Below are 18371 nucleotides of genomic sequence, written 5' to 3' on the forward strand. Positions count from 1 at the left end.
AAATTCTCATCAGATTACAAATGTTTCTTCTCCATGAAAAACATTTTTTACTGTTTTAATATGGTATAAGAGTATTAAGTTTCTCTCGCAGAATAAGTGAGAAACAATTGTAGCAAAACTCGAAACAGGCTATGTTTCATCGTGCTTTGTAACTGATATCTTAAATGTTGTAAGAACAGATGAATCAAGTTGGGAGAAATTGTTATTCATGCCAAGCAAAAACATTGTCTGGCACCGAAAGTACAACTTCCATTTCCACACATCACTCCTTTCGGTGTCTTCACTGATTCTTCTGTAGCAGTATTCAACTTTCAATGTTCCAAAATACAACTCCCCACGATAGGGAAGTCTTTCTAGCAAAACAATTTCAGTTTTCCTAGTGAATCTGTACAAAAATGGAGAGATCGGAGAGAAACTTTGTCAGGGACAAAAGGAAAACTGTGCCTTGAGGGATTACTCTTCCGAAACTGTAGGCAAGCCTTCCTTGAACCAGTTGTAGAGCCCACCTTCCATGTGATAGACGTTCTTATATCCATTAAGAACCAGCAAGTAAGCTGCAATCAGAGACCTATACAGAAGAAATGAGCCATAGCAACTGACCAACCTCGGTCATGTTATGAAATAAATAGGCCAATGAAGAGGATTAAGCCAGTACTTACAATTTGGGACTGCAAACCTTTTATAAAGTTAATGAACAAAAGGATATGTTTCAGCAAAATACCTCGACTGCTGGCCTTCAGGAAGATTTTGTGATGGTTTCATTGTTCCACCAGATGAACAAGTCACTATTATTTTCGAGTCTTTATCAAGTTTTGATTCCACCACTGGTAATAGGATGCCGTTTTACTTGAATCAGGAAAAGGAAACCTGAGCCTAATACATCCAAGAAGGCAAGATGAAAGGGTGTGTAAAGATCACTTACGTTGCATAAACTCGGGGTTCTCTTCGGTTCCACTGAATATACCAAAAAATGCAAATGCAGCTCGCCTGGCGATATCCCAAGCTGTCCACTCTTTTATAAGTCTATAGATTTGTACATTGATGGCTCCAGGAGGATGAGCCTACAAAGACGGGGTAAGAAATGTGAAGAGATGTAATTCTTTGCTGCTTGATAACCTGATCAAGTACATAGATATATTTCTTCCTTCTACAAAAGCAAAAGATTTTTAAAGACACCTAAACGAATGCCAGCAGCGCTAACCTTTTCAGTTATTATAGCGAAAACAAGAGTTTCAGAAGTAGCACAGCACAATGTCAGAACTCTCAAATGCCATGTAACTATTTTATGACAGAATAATGAGAGGTCACTGATGCAAAACTGCTTCGGAGAACTCAATTACAATAATAGTGCCACATTGAGGAAGTTATAGAAATTCACATCCCTCAATATTTGTTTAGTAACCGATAACCTGTTGTCTGAAGCAGTTTCTGAAACTATGTCTTACCAAAAGACTTTCTTATGGAGGCACTAAATTTATGGGCAGTGTTTGGAACAATTTGTGGAAACATTAAAGAACTGATTTGAAGTTCAGCCGTCAATACCATCTATAATAAACCAATGATGAGTTAAGGTACTTAATAAAACAAGGGGCAACATGTTGAAGACTCATGTTGAACTGCAAACTTAGACTAATGATGTCTTTAATGTGAAACAAAATTTTCCTAATGATGGAGAGCACAGGAGTGAAAACTCAGGGATGATATCTCTTCCGAGAGGGGAGACTGATGCAGTGCAACATAATGTTGAAAAGTTTGCTCAACAATAACTATGGAGAATAGGCCACCTGAGATGGCTTTGCATTTATTGAAGAAGGAAGGAGGACCAAGTTAAAAAAGAGATGATTGCCTTATTTTAATCTCAAGTTTCCAAAATAAGAAGCCTGGATAAGTGGAAACCTCCTATTTTGATTGAAAGTGTAAAAAACAGGTAGAAAACCTCAAAAGCAAAAGAAATCTTTTTCAAGAAAAAAAAAAAAAAAAAAAAAAACCTCAAAAGCAATAGTTCAATTACTGGCAACTAAGTTGTTTTAGTTGGAAGCTTTAGTCATTCCCATATAAGTAATAGTTTGTTGTTTTAGTTGGAAGTTAAAGAAGTGGTAATTACAAATGTTCTAATTTTAGTTAGAAGGTCTTCCTGCAATATATAGTATTCATAAATGCTAATGAGAGTCTTATTGGAGAATTACTTCCCCAAATAGGATACCAAAAGATTTTACTGAATCAGTTTCCCTATGCACTAAGATAGGCCTTATATGAAAGAAAAAAAGGCATCTTGCTGAATAAAGTTCTTATTGTATTGCCTGTAATGTTGAAATGTTTTTTCTATTATCCAGTTTCCTATTTTTTATTGACCAGCAAAACTCCTACTTCGTATCCTTCAATGTTTTCTCTTGTGGTCTAAGAACTCTTAAGTTGTCCACATTCCAGGACTTTCAACTTAAATTAAACCACTGAACGTCTGTACCATGTCAAGATTCACGAGGCTATTGCCAAGACATTAGATTCTAAACTAAGGCAACTTCTGCAAGCAGACTTGATCAGTTTCCAGAAAAAAAGTTTTTTTTTTTTCCTTTCATTGGCAATGTTCAGCCTCATACTCTGGTGAGACTTAGAATTCAAGACCTCATATTAGTAAGCCCCTATAAAGCCATTGAAACAAAGCCCCAATCTACAAGAAAGAAGAAAAAACATGAGAGGATCGTTTACTTCTCCCAACCATTTTTACTGTGCAGTATGCACAGAATTATACAACTTTACACATCCAGGTGTCTAAAATGTTATGCATATGAGTTGACCTCACAAATTTGAGCTTAGCTTCTCTGAAAGCATTGAAAATTACAAATTCTCTTGTCCAGTGGTTGGCAATTTGGTTTGTAATGGTAACTTAATCATTTTTATTTAGTGCTTGTAACCAGGACTTGAACCCATAAGTTATTAGGGCTAGGGAGTTAAAAGTTGTCCCCACTCTGAGTCCAGGCCTAATGAGATATATGTAATATTGAGTGGAATCTGATAACAGATGCGATTAGCTTGCCAACAAATCAGCCCCTGAGTAAGGCCATTTTCAATTTTCATTCATCATTCCTTCTATGCGACAACTTGTTTTGCAGATTTATAGTCTCCACGATAACCATCTACTAATGGGGATTAGCTGAAATTAGAATTTGAAGCTCCATTGTAATTTCTTACATTTTGTGTTCGATATGTACAATTGATATTAAATGCATTATATATTTTTTACGTAAATGTATTATATTATTTTGAACTTAAATGCATTATCTTTAAAGGACAAAACTAATAAAGAACTTATGAAGTACTTCTCATAAAGGAAATTTAGGGTAACAGACACACTGTCGTGTGCATTTGCTATTTAATTGATTTATGAAAGCCAAAGAATTTCCTTTCTGTTACCAGAAAACCTTAGAAGCTAACCTCTTTAAACTCTGCCTCTGGGCGTACGTCCAGAATCACAAAGTTGTTTTCTTGTTGAAGGCGCAAAGCTTCCTTCACATCAACACTACGTACCTGCAATATAGGGTGGCATTTTGGTTTAAAGATAACATGAAACAATTAGGGATTCTTGACATAATAGATTAGAAAGATCAACATCCGAAAAAAAAATCAGACACCAAAAGGCAATTTTCCAGCATCAGTGTGATTATGGGAGACTCGATCTTTTCAATTTTATGTCTAGCTTTACATTCATGCATAAAATTTCAATAAACAAGGTTTCCACATTGTGCTAGGCATAAAGAAATTTTAGAAGACACCCCAAGATTCACATAAATGCAAACAGAGGTTCATGACTACTTCTCTAACCAATGCACTGTTTTCACAATTCCCCCCAGCTGTTCAGCCCCATAGTCAGGAGCCATAAGCAGTTACAAGCTAGAAATAAACAAACTGCATAATCAACAGTTACAACAATCCCCATGGTTCACATCATCCAAGTGCATCCATTGCAACTAAGAGCAGAACAGATAGTTTAAATATGGAGAAAGGGTCTGTATGATTTATCTTTTTTTGTTGAAGGAAGCATGAAACAATTTGATTAAAGAAGAGAAAATTCATGGAAGAAAAGGGGGCAGACCAAGTGGCAGACAGTGTGAATATGTGCAGAGTACTTAAGGGGTGTGGAAATTGGAAAGCTTGAGAGGAGTGGACACCGACTGGGTTGGGGTTGGACTAGCTTAAAAGTTTATAGACACCAAGCAAGATGATCTTGTGGTATGCGTTTTCTTTATTAATATTACATCAATTAGCACCAATAGAACTTGCAAGCACCTGACAACCTCTAACAAAGCTCTGGATGAAGCCACCGAGCCGAGGATCAATACCCACACATCAAGGTGCATAGATTCAGCTGTCGTGTAGTAAAATAATAAGATAGAACGAGTACCAGCTAGACAGCTCAAGTACAAACTCCAAGCGAAAAAAAAATCTCCAACAATGAATAAAAGGAGAATAAAATAATATACCCTTTTCTGGAGCAAATATTCCCGCTTGGTCTTCCAGTCTTCCTCCGCTGGAACAAAATAAAAGAGCGTCAAAGTTTCAAACAAAACCCACTTCCATACATAATCTCCAGAGCTAAAATCAAGCTCCACTACAAAAAGTTACATAAAATTCTTGTCCAGGAACTGGGATGAAACTGACACACCGGGTGTTTTGGCCGGTTTAGTCGCGGCGCTCCTGATTTTAAGCAAACCATTCGTGCGCGGAAACGAACTACACTTGGAGACCCAGATCCCAGCGACTGGAGAGTAACGAAAACCAGGATAAGAATTAGAAGAAGAAAATGGCAAAATCGGGTTCAACGAAGAATAGGAACACGACGGCACTAGCAGTAACGCAACCATTTTACAGGCACAGATCAAGGCGCAGCTATTCAAAAACAGCTTCAGCAGAAGCAAAAGCTAACTAATAATGAACTCATCTCTCAGAGTCTACTTCTACATCCCAATTTTCTTACTTCACTCCAAAACACAAAAAAATTAATGAAAGTGAAAACAAAGAACTCAAGTGGAGATATTTTCACCTCATCGCACGCCATCGTGATTTTTCCTGCAAGAAGAGATTTCACGTGGGCCATGAATCCAATTCCCGTGGTGGAGCTGCCATATCTCGGGTTCCAAACGGATTTCGTGACTTGTCCCGCGCATTTGCAAACCTACGCCGGAGTATCTAAATTGCGCACAATATAACCAGTCCGTACTTCGCTAACGTGCGCGTAAGATTTCAATGTCCATAAATGGGGGGTCAGTGCCCCAAATGGATTCTTGAAGATCAAGTTCATGTCCAACATGAAGATCATGTCAGTCATGTACATGAAGATCATCTTCGCATTTGGTGTTAGTGTTGATAACTTTATGTGCACTAGAAAACAGTTTCCAGTGTTAGTGCCCCAACATCAGAAAAACATAAAAAACAAGAGAATCTCTAAACCTTTACAATACACTTAATTACAATATAATCTTTAAATTCCAAATTAGGTAAAACAACCATTATTACTACACGAATAAATTATTTAATGTATAATTAAATATATTAATATATTTATTAATTGAATTAGATATATAATTATGCATTAATATGGTAATTATATGAGCCAATGAAATACGCACATGATTAATTACAAATAATAAATAAATAATGTGGAGTTATTAATAACGTTATAAATAAAAAAAATGAAAGTAATACGTGAAGTTATTAATAACATATGATATACTTTAACCTAAAAATAAATAATTTAAGAGAAAAAATTGATCTAATCATAAATTTAACACACTATATATTTGTATATAATATATTTTATGTATTATTAATTAATAATATATTATCACAAAATTTAAAACCATTGGTTTAATTAACTATAGCAATTGGATAATTATGCCAAGATAATTTATCAAATATTTATTTTAAAAATATTTTAATTATGACTATTAAATCACTATTTTTAATATAGTAATTATAAAATAAATGTATTAAATAAATAAAAATAATTATTTTATAAATAATTTTTATAAATTAATGACGATAGTTTTAAACTATCGTCGTCTTCCTCAAGATCGTCGTCTTTGTCAGGGGCAAGCCAGCGGGCAACGGCGACAGTGGCGGGCAACGCCGATAGAGGCGGCGCTCCGACGATACGCAGAGAGGGAGAAGAGAGGGAGGCCGAGAAGTCCAAATGTCAAAATCGAAGAAAAACGAAACTGAAACAAGGGAAATCGCAAGAAATTGGAAGGTCTTTTGGGGGAAAAAATGATAGCGTGAGGGAGAAGGGAGTGAGATGCCGAAAGGGAGAAGAGAGGGAGAAGAGACAGAGAGATAAGAAAGAGGGAGAAGCGAGCGGGAGGTTCAGAGGGAGAGCGAGTCCGAGAAAGAGAAGGACGTCGGAAGAACGTTTGCAGTGAGAGATGGAGGCAGTAGAGAGGGAGACCGGAGAGGGACGGCGGAGACGAGAGAGCGAGTAGAGAGCTCGGGCTTCACAGAGACGACAGAGGGCTGCGGGAACGAGAGTGTCTGTGCGGGAACGAAACGAGCGAAATGAAAAAAAAAAGAGCGAGATGGTCGAGCCAGAGAGAGCCCGCGCAAGAGAATCAAGTGGATGATTCTCAAAATCTGGCGGAAAACACTTTCCGCCCGTTACTCTTGAGACATGAACTCTTGATTCATGCATATTCATGTACATGACATGAATTTCGGCGCCCCCTAACGACATCAGGACATGAACTGCATAATGCGCATGGAGATCATGTCCTGAGTCATGTGCACTAACCCCCCAAAAATCTCTTAGGTGTGAAAAATACGAAATGATTATTTCAGCCATCCGATCATGATTTCTAATTAGATTTTTATATTTATTTGGATTGCCCGAGTTTTTTTGTAGAATTCAAAAAAATTAAAGGTAAATTTATCACTAAATTTTAAAATTATTTTTAAAAATTCAAATATGTTGGAAGATATGCTAGTAATTATGACATAATGTAAATTACTTTTAATTTTGTCTTTTTTTCTTTTTTCGTAGGGTAAAAGGTAAATGATGTAATTATTGATTCTCTTATTATTAAAATATATTGAGGGGCAGGATTAGGATGTCACTTAACCTAATCCACCTTCCCTCCTCTCTTACTCTCTTATCGAACTCCCTCTCCTCTCTTTCTCTTTCTTCTTCTTCTTCTCCAATTCGTTCTTATTCTTTCTCTCACTCGATGCCTTCTTCTCTAGTAACCCGGTTCCTTCACTATGATCTTTATGTTATTCTAAAGCTAACATGGTATCAAAACATTAGGTTTAGGATCCCGAAATTATGTTGTTGGATTAACCAAGCTCTTCGTCAAGATCTTTAGGTAAAAGTATGTTGTTGAACAAAGGTTTTTTTTTCTTCTTGAGATAACTACTATTATGGCTCTGAGAAAATAGGATGATTATTGATATGATTCGTCCATAATTTTTTTGAATCATCTCACCTTACGAATTAAGTTCTTGATTGGTTATCTTCGATATGCTCAATTCATGCTTCTTTCGAAAAATAATCAATTTGTTGTGATTAATGTTGCTGTGAAGCTTGGTTAATTTTTTGTGTGGTTCAAAGCATGTTATTCTATAGCTACTACGTCAATGCATTGATTCTTTATACGGGAGAAATTTCAAGCTGATATTTGATCTCTTAGACATGTTTCATCTTAAGGACAGGTAAGTTGGGTATTTACGATATTTTCTCTACCCCAACGTGAAGGGGAGTATTGGAAGATAAGCTCGTAGTAGTGGCATGATATAAATTACTTTTGGTTTTTCTCCAATTTTCTCTCATTAGGGTAAATGATAAATGATGTAATTATTAACTCTCTCACTATTATAAATACATTGAGTAGAAAAATTAGGACATCACTCTTTTAAGCCAAGCTCCCTAATCCTCTCTTTATCCTTCTTTCTCCCACTCATTATCTCTCTTTCTCTCACTCATTCGTTAAGATAGAAGAGCCTTATTGTCTCTGATGATCTACGCCGCTAATTGGTAACATCTACGGTCTAGATCATCTAGTTTGCCAGGTGTTTCTTTCTTCGGCATTTCAAAGTGACACCCATTTTCCCAGTTCTCACTCCCATACCCAAACCCAAAATCCTTATCTTTCCCCTCGCTGTAGCCATGGCAGCGGCCTGCAGCAACTCCATCATCTTCAACCTCAAGAAGCCTCTGGCCTCTCCATCTCTTTCTCCCATCAGAACCCCCGAGTGGTCTCCTGGTCCCTCCCGATTAAAGTCCCCTTGTCTTCTTCTAAGGTCGAATCGAACTCTCAACAACTTCACCCCCAAATCATTGTCCTCCGACCTCTCCGTCGCCCCCGATGGTCCAATCTCCTCCCGGCCCAACACCCTCAAATCCCGTCTTGCACATGGCGAGACCCTTTACGGCATCTTCCTCCTCGGCTTCTCGCCGACCTTCGCCGAGATCGCCGGCCTTGCCGGCTACGATTTCGCCGTCGTTGACATGGAGCATGGCCCCGGAGGTATCTCAGACGCCCTGCCCTGCATCCGCGCCCTCGCTGCCTCTGGCACTCCTGCTATTCTCCGACTGCCTGAGTCCTCCGCCGATTGGACCAAGAAGGCCCTCGATCTTGGCCCTGAAGGGATCATGTTCCCGATGATCGAATCCCCCAAGGCCGCGAAGAAGGCCGTCTCTTATTGCCGTTTCCCTCCCGACGGCGTCCGGGGATCAGCTCACACGGTGGTGCGGGCGTCCAGGTACGGGATAGATGACGGGTATTTGGAGAATTATAAGAATGAATTATTGATAATGTGCCAGGTCGAGACGAAAGAAGGAGTGGAGAAGATCGAGGAGATTGCGAAGGTGGAAGGGGTGGATTGCTTGCAGATGGGTCCTCTGGATTTGAGCGCGAGCCTGGGGTATCTGTGGGATCCGGGGAACAAGAAGGTGAGAGAGGTGTTGAGGGCAGCGGAAAAGGGTGTTCTGGGGACGAAGAAGGCGTATCTGTGCGGCTTCGCTATGCCCCACGACCCGCCGGAGGCGCAGCGTTCCAGAGGATATCATATGGTTTCGGGTGCTGTGGATTTGGGGCTGTTTCGAGCTGCGGTGGTGGAGGATGTCAGGAAGTTCAAGAGCGGGAAGGATGCTCCATCCGACGACGAGAAAGACACAGACAAAGACAAAGACGAGAAGTACTGGAGCGAATAAAAATATAGAACTGAAGCAGGAAGTTCAGTCAAGTTTTCCTCCAGAGAAAAATTCTCTCAGATGTAAAAACTTAGAAAGAGTGAGTGAGCTTTTAGATTGATTTTTAGCTTTTACCACATGTCAAGAATTCCGTGAATTAGTGTTTTTCTTTTCACATTCTTCTTCTTATAAGTTGTTTAAATTAAGATTTTAGACTGAAAATTAGGTTTCGAGCAATGTCTTCTTTTGTTTTTGCCGCTGACAGATTTATTTTCTTACTCCATTGCCGGCGTAAGCTTTGGTAAGTTTCAAGGAGGTTTCACAACAGTTTCTGCAACTTCATGAACCGAAGAAACAAGCTGATACTATCCTTGACGATGTCATTTCGATTAATGTAAAGTGAAAGTAAAAATGAAAGTGAATCAAAACTTATTTGGTGTTAGTGCGGTAGATAGAAAGTGTATTGGATCAAAACTTATTTTTAGGGTCTCCTCACTCCTGCTTCCCACCGGGGCGTGGCAGAAGAAAGGGTTTCTGCAATGCACTTGAAAATTCAACGGAGTGATCCTTGAGGGCATAAAAAATGACATCGACATATGAAAGAAATGGGATCATGGGTCCCAGATTTCTCTCTCCATTTGGGTTTCCAAAGACACGCACTAGTTGTTCGTCTGGGGGCAGTAGCTAGATAGTCGTGCTAGTATTCGGTGATTTTCCGGTTGGAGTATTACCTCAGATATCTAGTGCGGGAGAGAAGGCAGAGAAAAATCGGAAAGGGAGACGCAGAGCTGCTACGGGCCGAGAGCAAGAGGGAGATGGGACAGAAAAAACGAAGAGAGGGTCGAGAGCGAGAGGGAGATGGGAGAGAGAGAGGGCAAGAGGGAGCCGAGACGCGAGAGAAAGGGATGAACCAAGATTTCGGTGAGAATACTGATTCACCCACTACTCAGGGGCGAGTTCAAGTGGATGAGGAGGGATGAACCAGTTCATCCACTTGAATCGAACTCGCCCCCCCATTTTCACTTGACTCGCAGCCGAGTCGGTCTGGGTTTTATAACACTGGTAAAGACGATTCGAGCCATTAAAAGGAAAATAAATAACGAAAATCAGCCCAAACGTGTGGGACCATCTATGTGAAGTCAACAAGTGGGACCCATCCGCAGATCCACCGACAAGTTAAGATTACTGGAGTTTTTGTCTAAAGGCCATGTCCCTCCTAAATAGTATATAAAAGGATTGAGAAGAAATGGGTTTGGTTATGGGAGGAATGAGAAGCTTATAACAGTCTCTCTCCTTCTCGCAGAAAAAGAATTCTTCTCCAGGGCCTGAATCTTGATCTCTTCTGCGACAATGGAGGCTGCCTACTATCTCGTTTTCGGAGCTTTGGTTGTCGTGGTTGCGGCGCTCGAGTTCAGCAAGAACAACAAGGAGCGCATCAACACCTCCTCAGCTTTCAATTCGTTTAAGAATAATTACCTTGTTGTGTACTCGCTCATGATGGGTATGCTAGATCTCACCCTTTCGATGCGTAAATTATCATTTGGGGTCTGTGTTTGGGTTTAAGAGTCGTTAATTCGGCTCCTGCTTGTGGTTCTCTGATCTCGTTCAGATCTGGGTGTGTGTTGCCCAATGTGATTCTTTAACTTTTTTGAGGACTTGAGCCATTGTTTGAATCTGTTCTGTTTTAGTTTCTTGGAGAGGTTTTTCTTGGTGTTCTGATCGTTTGGCGTTAGGCTTTTCGGCGTCACAGTGTGCTTGTCGGTTGAGATCCACTTTTGCTATTTTCTTTTACAACCAAGGGGTTTGATCTGGGAAGACTGACATTTGAGAGGATTTTGATGGTAGATGTCCCTCGTGCATCTCGGCAGTGAAAGAGTCAGTTCTCACTGGTTGGATAAGCAAGTATTTGGCCAGTAGATCTGGTTGATTTTGAAGCTTTTTTGCTTCTTGGATTTTCGTTCCAAATGTTCCAATGCTCTGGCCTTGTCCTTTTTTTAATGATGCTGGGCGTGGGCCGACGAGTCTTTCAGCTCTCACTAGCCTACGAAGAGAAAAAAAGAAACTCTTCAGTTACTAGATCCCCTTTCATGGGACTACGTTGCGTACAAAAGTGGAATTATCCGTTTATTCATTCCTGTCATTTATAATTGATTTTTCTATTTTCTTTTTACTGCTATGCTTTTGAGTTTGTCTGTTTATTTGAATGTAACCTTCTTGGCATTTTTTTTTTTTTTTTGGCTGTAGCTGGGGATTGGTTGCAGGGTCCATATGTCTACTACCTCTACAGCACTTACGGTTTTGGAAAGGGGGAAATCGGCCAGCTCTTTATTGCTGGATTTGGGTCGTCAATGCTGTTCGGAACAATTGTTGGATCTCTGGCAGACAAACAGTATGATCTTTTATCAAACAACAAATTTCTGAGTTTTCTTGCGATTAGTTTCTATATTTATTCCTTTTTCTTTCTCTTATTTAGGGGTCGGAAGAGGGCTTGTGTAACCTATTGCATTACTTACATTCTGAGCTGTATTACCAAGCATTCTCCGCAGTTTAAAATCTTGATGATAGGTCGTATATTGGGAGGAATTGCAACCTCCCTTTTGTTTTCAGCGTTTGAGTCATGGCTGGTTGCAGAGCACAATAAGGTGAAGGGTTATACTTCTGTCTCCGTTCCATTTTTATATGTTTGTTTATACATTTCAAAGAAATGTTTTCTGATGGTCCTTATCCTGGTTGATGCAGAGGGGTTTTGAACAACAATGGCTGTCAATAACTTTCTCCAAAGCAATATTTCTTGGAAATGGTCTTGTTGCCATTCTGGCTGGGTTGTTTGGAAACTTGTTGACCGATACATTAGGGTTTGGCCCAGTTGCACCCTTCGATGCTGCTTCCTGCTTTCTTTCAATAGGCATGGCAATCATCTTGACATCATGGAGTGAAAACTATGGAGACCCTTCTGAGAGCAAGGATTTGCTGACCCAGTTTAGGGGTGCTGCAGTAGCCATTGCTTCTGGTAGGTTTCTTGCTTCCTTTTGGTTGTGATCTGTTCATTTTGTCTGTAAAGTCTTCTGATTTATTTTCCTCTCTACAATGTTGGACAATCAGATGAAAAAATTGCTCTGCTGGGTGCCATACAATCCCTCTTTGAAGGTTCTATGTATACCTTTGTGTTCCTCTGGACTCCTGCTTTGAGTCCAAACGAAGAAGATATTCCTCATGGCTTCATTTTTGCCACCTTTATGCTATCATCAATGTTGGGGAGCTCTATTGCCTCACGTCTAATGGCCCGGCCAAATTTGAAAGTTGAAGGTTATATGCAGATTGTGTTTATAATTTCTGCTGCCACATTCCTTCTACCTATTCTCTCTACTGTAGGTTTTCCCAACCTTTTCTCTGCAATCTGGTCTTTTAGTTCTAGTTACTTTCTACTAAAAATCTGGATCCTTGCTTACATGAATGCTAATCTGAAACAGTTCATGGTGGCACCCACAAGTGTCAGAGGAGGAAGTCTTCCATTTTCTGGGTGGATCCAGCTGTTTGGCTTTTGCATATTTGAGGCATGTGTAGGGATATTTTGGCCTGCAATCATGAAGATGCGGTCACAGTACCTTCCTGAGGAGTCCAGAAGCACAATCATGAACTTCTTCCGAATTCCCCTCAACATATTTGTGTGTGTCGTTCTCTACAATGTAAGTTTGGTTATTTCCTTTAAATATGATATGTGTAACCCGGTGAAAGATGGCTGTATGCGCTGGGGTTATGACTTGGAAATCATAGCGTAACATCTCATATATAGCTGTTTCCATCCTTGTAGCCTGAATTGTCTACACTGTTGTTTGTTTTAATAATCTTTTGAACTCAAATCATTAATTTTTTTTTCTTTACCATTTAACAGTTTATTGTCACTTTGTGTTTCAGGTTAATGCTTTCCCCATCACGGTCATGTTTAGCATGTGTTCAATCTTTCTCTTTATAGCCTCAATCCTGCAAAGGCGGTTGATGAATGTTGCTGAAAACCACAAGTCAAGTAAGTTTAGTCTGTGTTTTTACCTTTTAGTGCATGCTATCTTTCTATATGCTGGAGCTTTACACTTACAAATGGCGGCATCATGTACATTTACAGGGTCACAAGACTGGACCATGAAGGAGAGGGGCACAGAGGCGGAACCACTAAACATCTAAACTGTGACACTAATCAACAAAACTGCAAAATCGGGAAGAGTACTTCTATTACCATCTTCCAACGTGAATAAAGGGGGAGAACTTTGCCGTTGGTGAAGTGGGTTTGGAGGGTGATGTGTCTCATAGTTGGGTGAAGAAGTATCAAATATAAAAAATCTTACAGAGAGACAACTGGCTTAGTCTCTAGTCTCCATTTCATTCATTGGATATACCCAAGCAAGGATTAGCACCATGTTCTCCTCTAATTGTGGGAGACGATTTATGCACTATTATGTAGCTTGTCACATTTTTGTGTTTTTTTTCCCCCTTTATAGTGAAGTTGGCTTGCAATGCAGCGTTGATTTGTTTGTGTCTGGAAATACAGAAAACAGGAGATCTCAATTGTAGAAATTCCCATATTTTCAAATCTATGAATGAGCCAATGCTCTCCTCTTATTGAACTCTCCCTCTCGTCCACACCCTTTAAGAACTATATTCAAATTTCAATCACCTACTACATGTTTCATTACAAAAACACAATCCCTATGGGACAGACTTTGAAGCAAAATGTCAAACACCTCTCGGCTCTCCTACGTATTGTTTTGTCGGACTTTGGTGCATTTACAGTCTTGCCGACAGATGTGAAACAGCAGCAGTTTATGGGCGGTGGTTGTTTGTTTAAGCAGGAACGGATATGACTCTCCATCCTGAGGAGGAATCGAGTTAATTGCAAGAGACAAAATCAAACAGAAAAAAAAACGGATGGGAAAAGCCAAGGTGTTAAACATAGAATAATCTTTATGAAACCTGCCTCACTTATCATCTCTATCTATCAGTAACCCACCATAGAGAGACCAAAGCTTTTTCTGGGTTTTATGTTAACCGGCTTGATTGACGGGTCTTCTTACACCTCTACCCATTTATGCGATCTCAGGTATAATATGATTAGCTCGGTTCAATACGCTTAAGGACTCGTTAGATAAAACGCTTCTTCCACTCGCGATTTTTCCCAGATTTCCCCACCCCGTGGCTGATTTTCACCCTTGCCGTCATGCAAGTATAGGAAAAACTAGAGTTCCCTCTGGGTGGCTGAGAATGATGGACTGGTTCCTTCACCGCAGAACTATCTGATGCTGACTTCTTCGCTTCCATAGCAAGCAAAAATCATAATTCCTCTTTCAAAGTTGGAATTGCAAACATATTAGCATCAGATATATACTATACTGCTCCTAGTGTCAGAAACAGATGATCCAGAATGTACCTAAAATCAGAGCCTGCTACAAGATCCCTCTACCATCGGAGATGCCATCAGTCATCCTCCACATATTTCTCTGTTCGGGAACTAAGGCAACTAGGGTCAATCTTCTGAATTGCTAACTAAATGAATGCCAAAAGTGATATCTGGTTGTGCTTGCAGCAAAAGTTATTTCTTGGAATTTGAATAAAAACAGGAAATTTCATGTGACAAAAATGACCTAGATAGAAGCGATACAGGGCATAATATCCATTTTCTGTCAGTAATAAATTAAGCCAGTAACCTGATCAAAGAACAGCAAAAACAGGGAAGATAACACCCTTTTCACATGGGCGGTTGATTAGCCCCAAGTAGCTGTCCAACCAAGTTAGTCACCTGAAAAAGGCAAAAGATAAGGATATTGAACATAAAATCTCTTAAAAATAAGCATGAATAAAAGGTAGTGGACACAAGAAAGTAGAGTTACAAAGAGAAGGGGTAAGGATTATTAGTTTAAATTGTTTTTCCAACATGCAATACAAAAAGAAACTGTTAACAACAGCACTTCTAACCTGAAAATATTTTGAAGCACAACGGTCAATGCAACTGTTTTCAGCCATGTTTAGTTCAGCTTCCTTGTACCTAAAAATTGGAAATCAGTCAAAAAGACTCTTTGCGCAACTGCTTTTCTTTTCTCTTTCTCTCTGAATGATGAGACTTTACTAAAATTGTTAGAAAGGATGCACTCGGCACGCTAGCCGATAAGGTAAAGATATACAGTTATGAGGATGTTATGATCCTGGGGTTAAGTACTTGGCTTTCCGCTACCTAACAGGCCGGTCTTTTGGGTAGTATTGGCTAGGTGATTAACATTTTGGTATCAGAGCCGCCGTCCACGGCAGCTCACTCTAGTGGCCCATTCTAGTGGCCCACTCTAGCGACACTGGCCCGACTCACTTTTTGAGACTACCAGTAATTTTAATCTGGCATCTAGGTCGCCTCCTCTAGGTCACCCCTTCTAGGTCGCCCCTTCCGGGATTCGAACCCGCCACATGGTGCCTGCTCTAATACCAAATAAGCACCTAACCAATACTATGCAAAAGACCAGCCTGTTAGGTAGTGGAAAGCCAAGTACTTAACCCCAGGATCATAACAATAATGTTAAGCACCTAACCAATACTACCCAAAAGACCGGCCTGTTAGGTAGCAAAAAACCAAGTACTTAACCCCAGGATCATAACAATACTCCCGCCATTATGAGCCGACGCCTATGGCGGCCCACTCTAGCGACATTGGCCCGACTCACTTTTTGAGACTACCAATAATTTTAATCTGGCCTCTAGGTCGCCCCCTCCGGGATTCGAAACCGCAACGTGGTGCCTACTCTGATACCAAATGTTAAGCACCTAGTTAATACTACCCAAAAGACCGGCCTGTTAGGTAGCAGAAAACAAACTGGGAGGACCATGCAGAACAAGAAGTGGGATGTCAGCCCCTTCATTAGCTATTCTATGCTTAAAAATTGACTGAACAAAGAGAACAAGTACAAGTGGTAGTGTGATTTTCAGTGATATCTTGAGTTTCTCTGAGGAGGTGTTATGCACAACAGTTAAAACAACATGGACTGCCATCCTAAATGTCCTCTGTATGTTAATATTTCTTGACTTAGAGAGGGGTACAGGAATTCCTCAACCACCAATATTCAATTGGCATCAATTAAGAAGAAAATAGAAAGAGGACAACACATGGAAAGAAAGCCAATATAAAGTAGAGCTGTTAATGTACCTTTTCTCAATACATTTATCAAAACAAGTCTGTGTGAGCCTAAAACAAACACAAAAGCAGTCAGATGGACATGAAATAAAAAAACAAGAGGCACCTGCTAAATGTAAAACACAAAGAACGCTTATTTAACCAATTAACAGAACCCTAGGAAGAAACAATCTCAGATAATAGAAAAAAATTGATCACATATGGTGAAAAACAATCTATGATGACTTACTTGTTGAACATTTCCACTTTGTATTCCATTTCTGTCAATGCTAACCCCAACACCTGGAAGTAGAAGAAAATTCCATGAGATTATTTTTAAAACACTGATATAGTATTAATAAATAAACAGAATGCTAGAACATCAAAAGCCAAATGAAGCTACTTAAACTGAAATTTGGCTATTAAGAGAAACAAGAGAAATTGTGTCAACAGTGCAGTTGCCAATTATAACAACTCCAACGATGAATTTGACGGCTTCCATCTTATAGTGTCTAAATATGTTAAATTCAAGACCATCAATCAGACATCTTGCAATCTTCAATACCAAAACAATTCCTCCATGCTCCTCACTCGCATCAGACTCTACTCTCAAAGATTCTCCTCCTCGAAAAATTATTCAGGGTGATTCCTCCCATGTTATTGGCTGACTATCCAAAAGACTCCCCTCCCCCGTGGAGGCTTTGCCAAATCTATGATGAAATTCTCAGCATCAGTTCCCTGCTACAAGTAAAGTGGCAGCACACCCTTCGATCTGCCAATTGTATTTCTGATAGTCTAGCTAAAGATGGTGTCTCAAAGAATTATGTAACTATTGGGGTCTCATTCCCTCTTGAGAATTAAGGCCTTCCCTCCCTTTGTATTGCTCTCATTCTTTGACAATAAAATTGAATCAATGATCAGTTAAAAAGAAAAAAGAAAAGAAAAAAACTCTGCTGGTTCTAGTTCAATAGCTGAAGAGATTGTACTCACGCAGACTTCCAAAATATGTTCTACAAGTAACAAACAACATGAAATAGAGAACTCAATCCATCCAGCATATATCACTTTTAAGGTTGTCCATACGTCCTAAATATTGTTTCCAAACTAGAAGCAACTAGTTTTCATAAATACAAAAACATACCTGTTCAGTGCTAGGTCCGCTTGCTGCACCACTGTTACCAGCCATTAGAAAATATCACTGACAGAAAATTCATCAATAATTAGCTAAACCCACAAAAAAAAAAAAAAAAAATGATCCAAGTTTCCTAACTGACACATATGCAGAAGCAAATAACAAACAACACTCAAACTAAATGGAATAGATGAAACAAAAAAGACAGAGAAATAGTATGCTTAAACCAATGCATGAAATACAGGGAAAAGGGCAAATCGGAAATTTTCTAATAGAACAACGGCCCCAGTCAAGTGCTCCCAATAGATTCAAAAGGAACGACCTTGATTGTACCACTTACCCTACATCACGAAAATAATTTCCTCCCAAAAAAGGTTAAGAAAAGGAAAAAAGTACACATAACTGTATCTCTACTTTCAAGTTTCAACAAATGAGTGGAAGAGGATATGACACAGGCGAAGTAACCATTCAACCCTCCACCATTTTCAAATCTACAGCTTCAAAGAGAAACAAGGGCAGAAGAGATCTTACCAACAGAAGTGCTCGTCAAGAGACGGCAGCGAAACGGGTAGAGGGTAATGCTCCGGCGGCTTCTGCTTGCTCGTTTTAAAAAGTGAAAGACACCTTACCGATCGGGCTAATCGACGGAACCTTTTCTTCGGTGTTGGTTCTTTTCTTATATAGGTTTAAGGTCAAATTAGACGCATGGTTAAATTAAATCTTCTTCACAGCTCAAGTATGCTAATGAAATATGTAAGTAAAAGCATTTCTTTTACAAAATAGCAGACTTAGAGTAGAAGACTGAGGCTCACCACTCCCAATCCAAGTAACAAATACGTTGTTAAGGGAAACACACGGTGTATAAAGAAAGACAGTGAAAAAAAACTGTTAAGCCTATGGATCAATTATGGCAGTTTTCT

General features: G+C 39.5%; 4 protein-coding genes across 4 annotated transcripts; 2 read left to right on the top strand and 2 right to left on the bottom strand.

Annotated features, from left to right (window-relative positions):
- Positions 1–180: 180 nt before the first annotated feature.
- LOC137934784 (rhodanese-like domain-containing protein 14, chloroplastic) lies at positions 181–4979 on the bottom strand. The gene is made up of 6 exons (XM_068779310.1): positions 4661–4979; positions 4479–4525; positions 3433–3525; positions 923–1061; positions 722–824; positions 181–568 (listed from the first exon to the last, which is right to left on the bottom strand). The coding sequence occupies exons 1-6, from the start codon at positions 4857–4859 to the stop codon at positions 454–456; spliced, it is 696 nt and encodes a 231-aa protein (XP_068635411.1). The 5' UTR covers positions 4860–4979; the 3' UTR covers positions 181–453.
- A 3018-nt stretch (positions 4980–7997) lies between these two features.
- LOC137934537 (uncharacterized) lies at positions 7998–9352 on the top strand. Its single transcript, XM_068778940.1, has one exon. The coding sequence runs from the start codon at positions 8150–8152 to the stop codon at positions 9194–9196; it is 1047 nt and encodes a 348-aa protein (XP_068635041.1). The 5' UTR covers positions 7998–8149; the 3' UTR covers positions 9197–9352.
- Positions 9353–10421: 1069 nt separating this feature from the next.
- LOC137934463 (uncharacterized) lies at positions 10422–13695 on the top strand. The gene is made up of 8 exons (XM_068778804.1): positions 10422–10676; positions 11420–11564; positions 11649–11817; positions 11915–12185; positions 12278–12543; positions 12646–12861; positions 13091–13199; positions 13296–13695. Exons 1-8 carry the CDS (start codon positions 10526–10528, stop codon positions 13352–13354), a joined length of 1386 nt encoding a protein of 461 aa, XP_068634905.1. The 5' UTR covers positions 10422–10525; the 3' UTR covers positions 13355–13695.
- A 1033-nt stretch (positions 13696–14728) lies between these two features.
- Positions 14729–18116, bottom strand: LOC137935116 (mitochondrial import inner membrane translocase subunit TIM10-like). Its single transcript, XM_068779776.1, has 6 exons — positions 17983–18116; positions 17461–17517; positions 16570–16622; positions 16353–16391; positions 15140–15209; positions 14729–14963 (listed from the first exon to the last, which is right to left on the bottom strand). The coding sequence occupies exons 2-6, from the start codon at positions 17503–17505 to the stop codon at positions 14913–14915; spliced, it is 258 nt and encodes an 85-aa protein (XP_068635877.1). The 5' UTR covers positions 17506–17517; positions 17983–18116; the 3' UTR covers positions 14729–14912.
- Between the last annotated feature and the right edge of the window lie 255 nt (positions 18117–18371).

The sequence above is a fragment of the Aristolochia californica genome, unplaced genomic scaffold, assembly GCF_029961685.1.
Source record: "Aristolochia californica isolate CCGP_79_NKW_82.1479 unplaced genomic scaffold, dmAriCali1.0.hap1 SCAF_6, whole genome shotgun sequence".
NCBI classification, from domain to species: domain Eukaryota; kingdom Viridiplantae; phylum Streptophyta; class Magnoliopsida; order Piperales; family Aristolochiaceae; genus Aristolochia; species Aristolochia californica.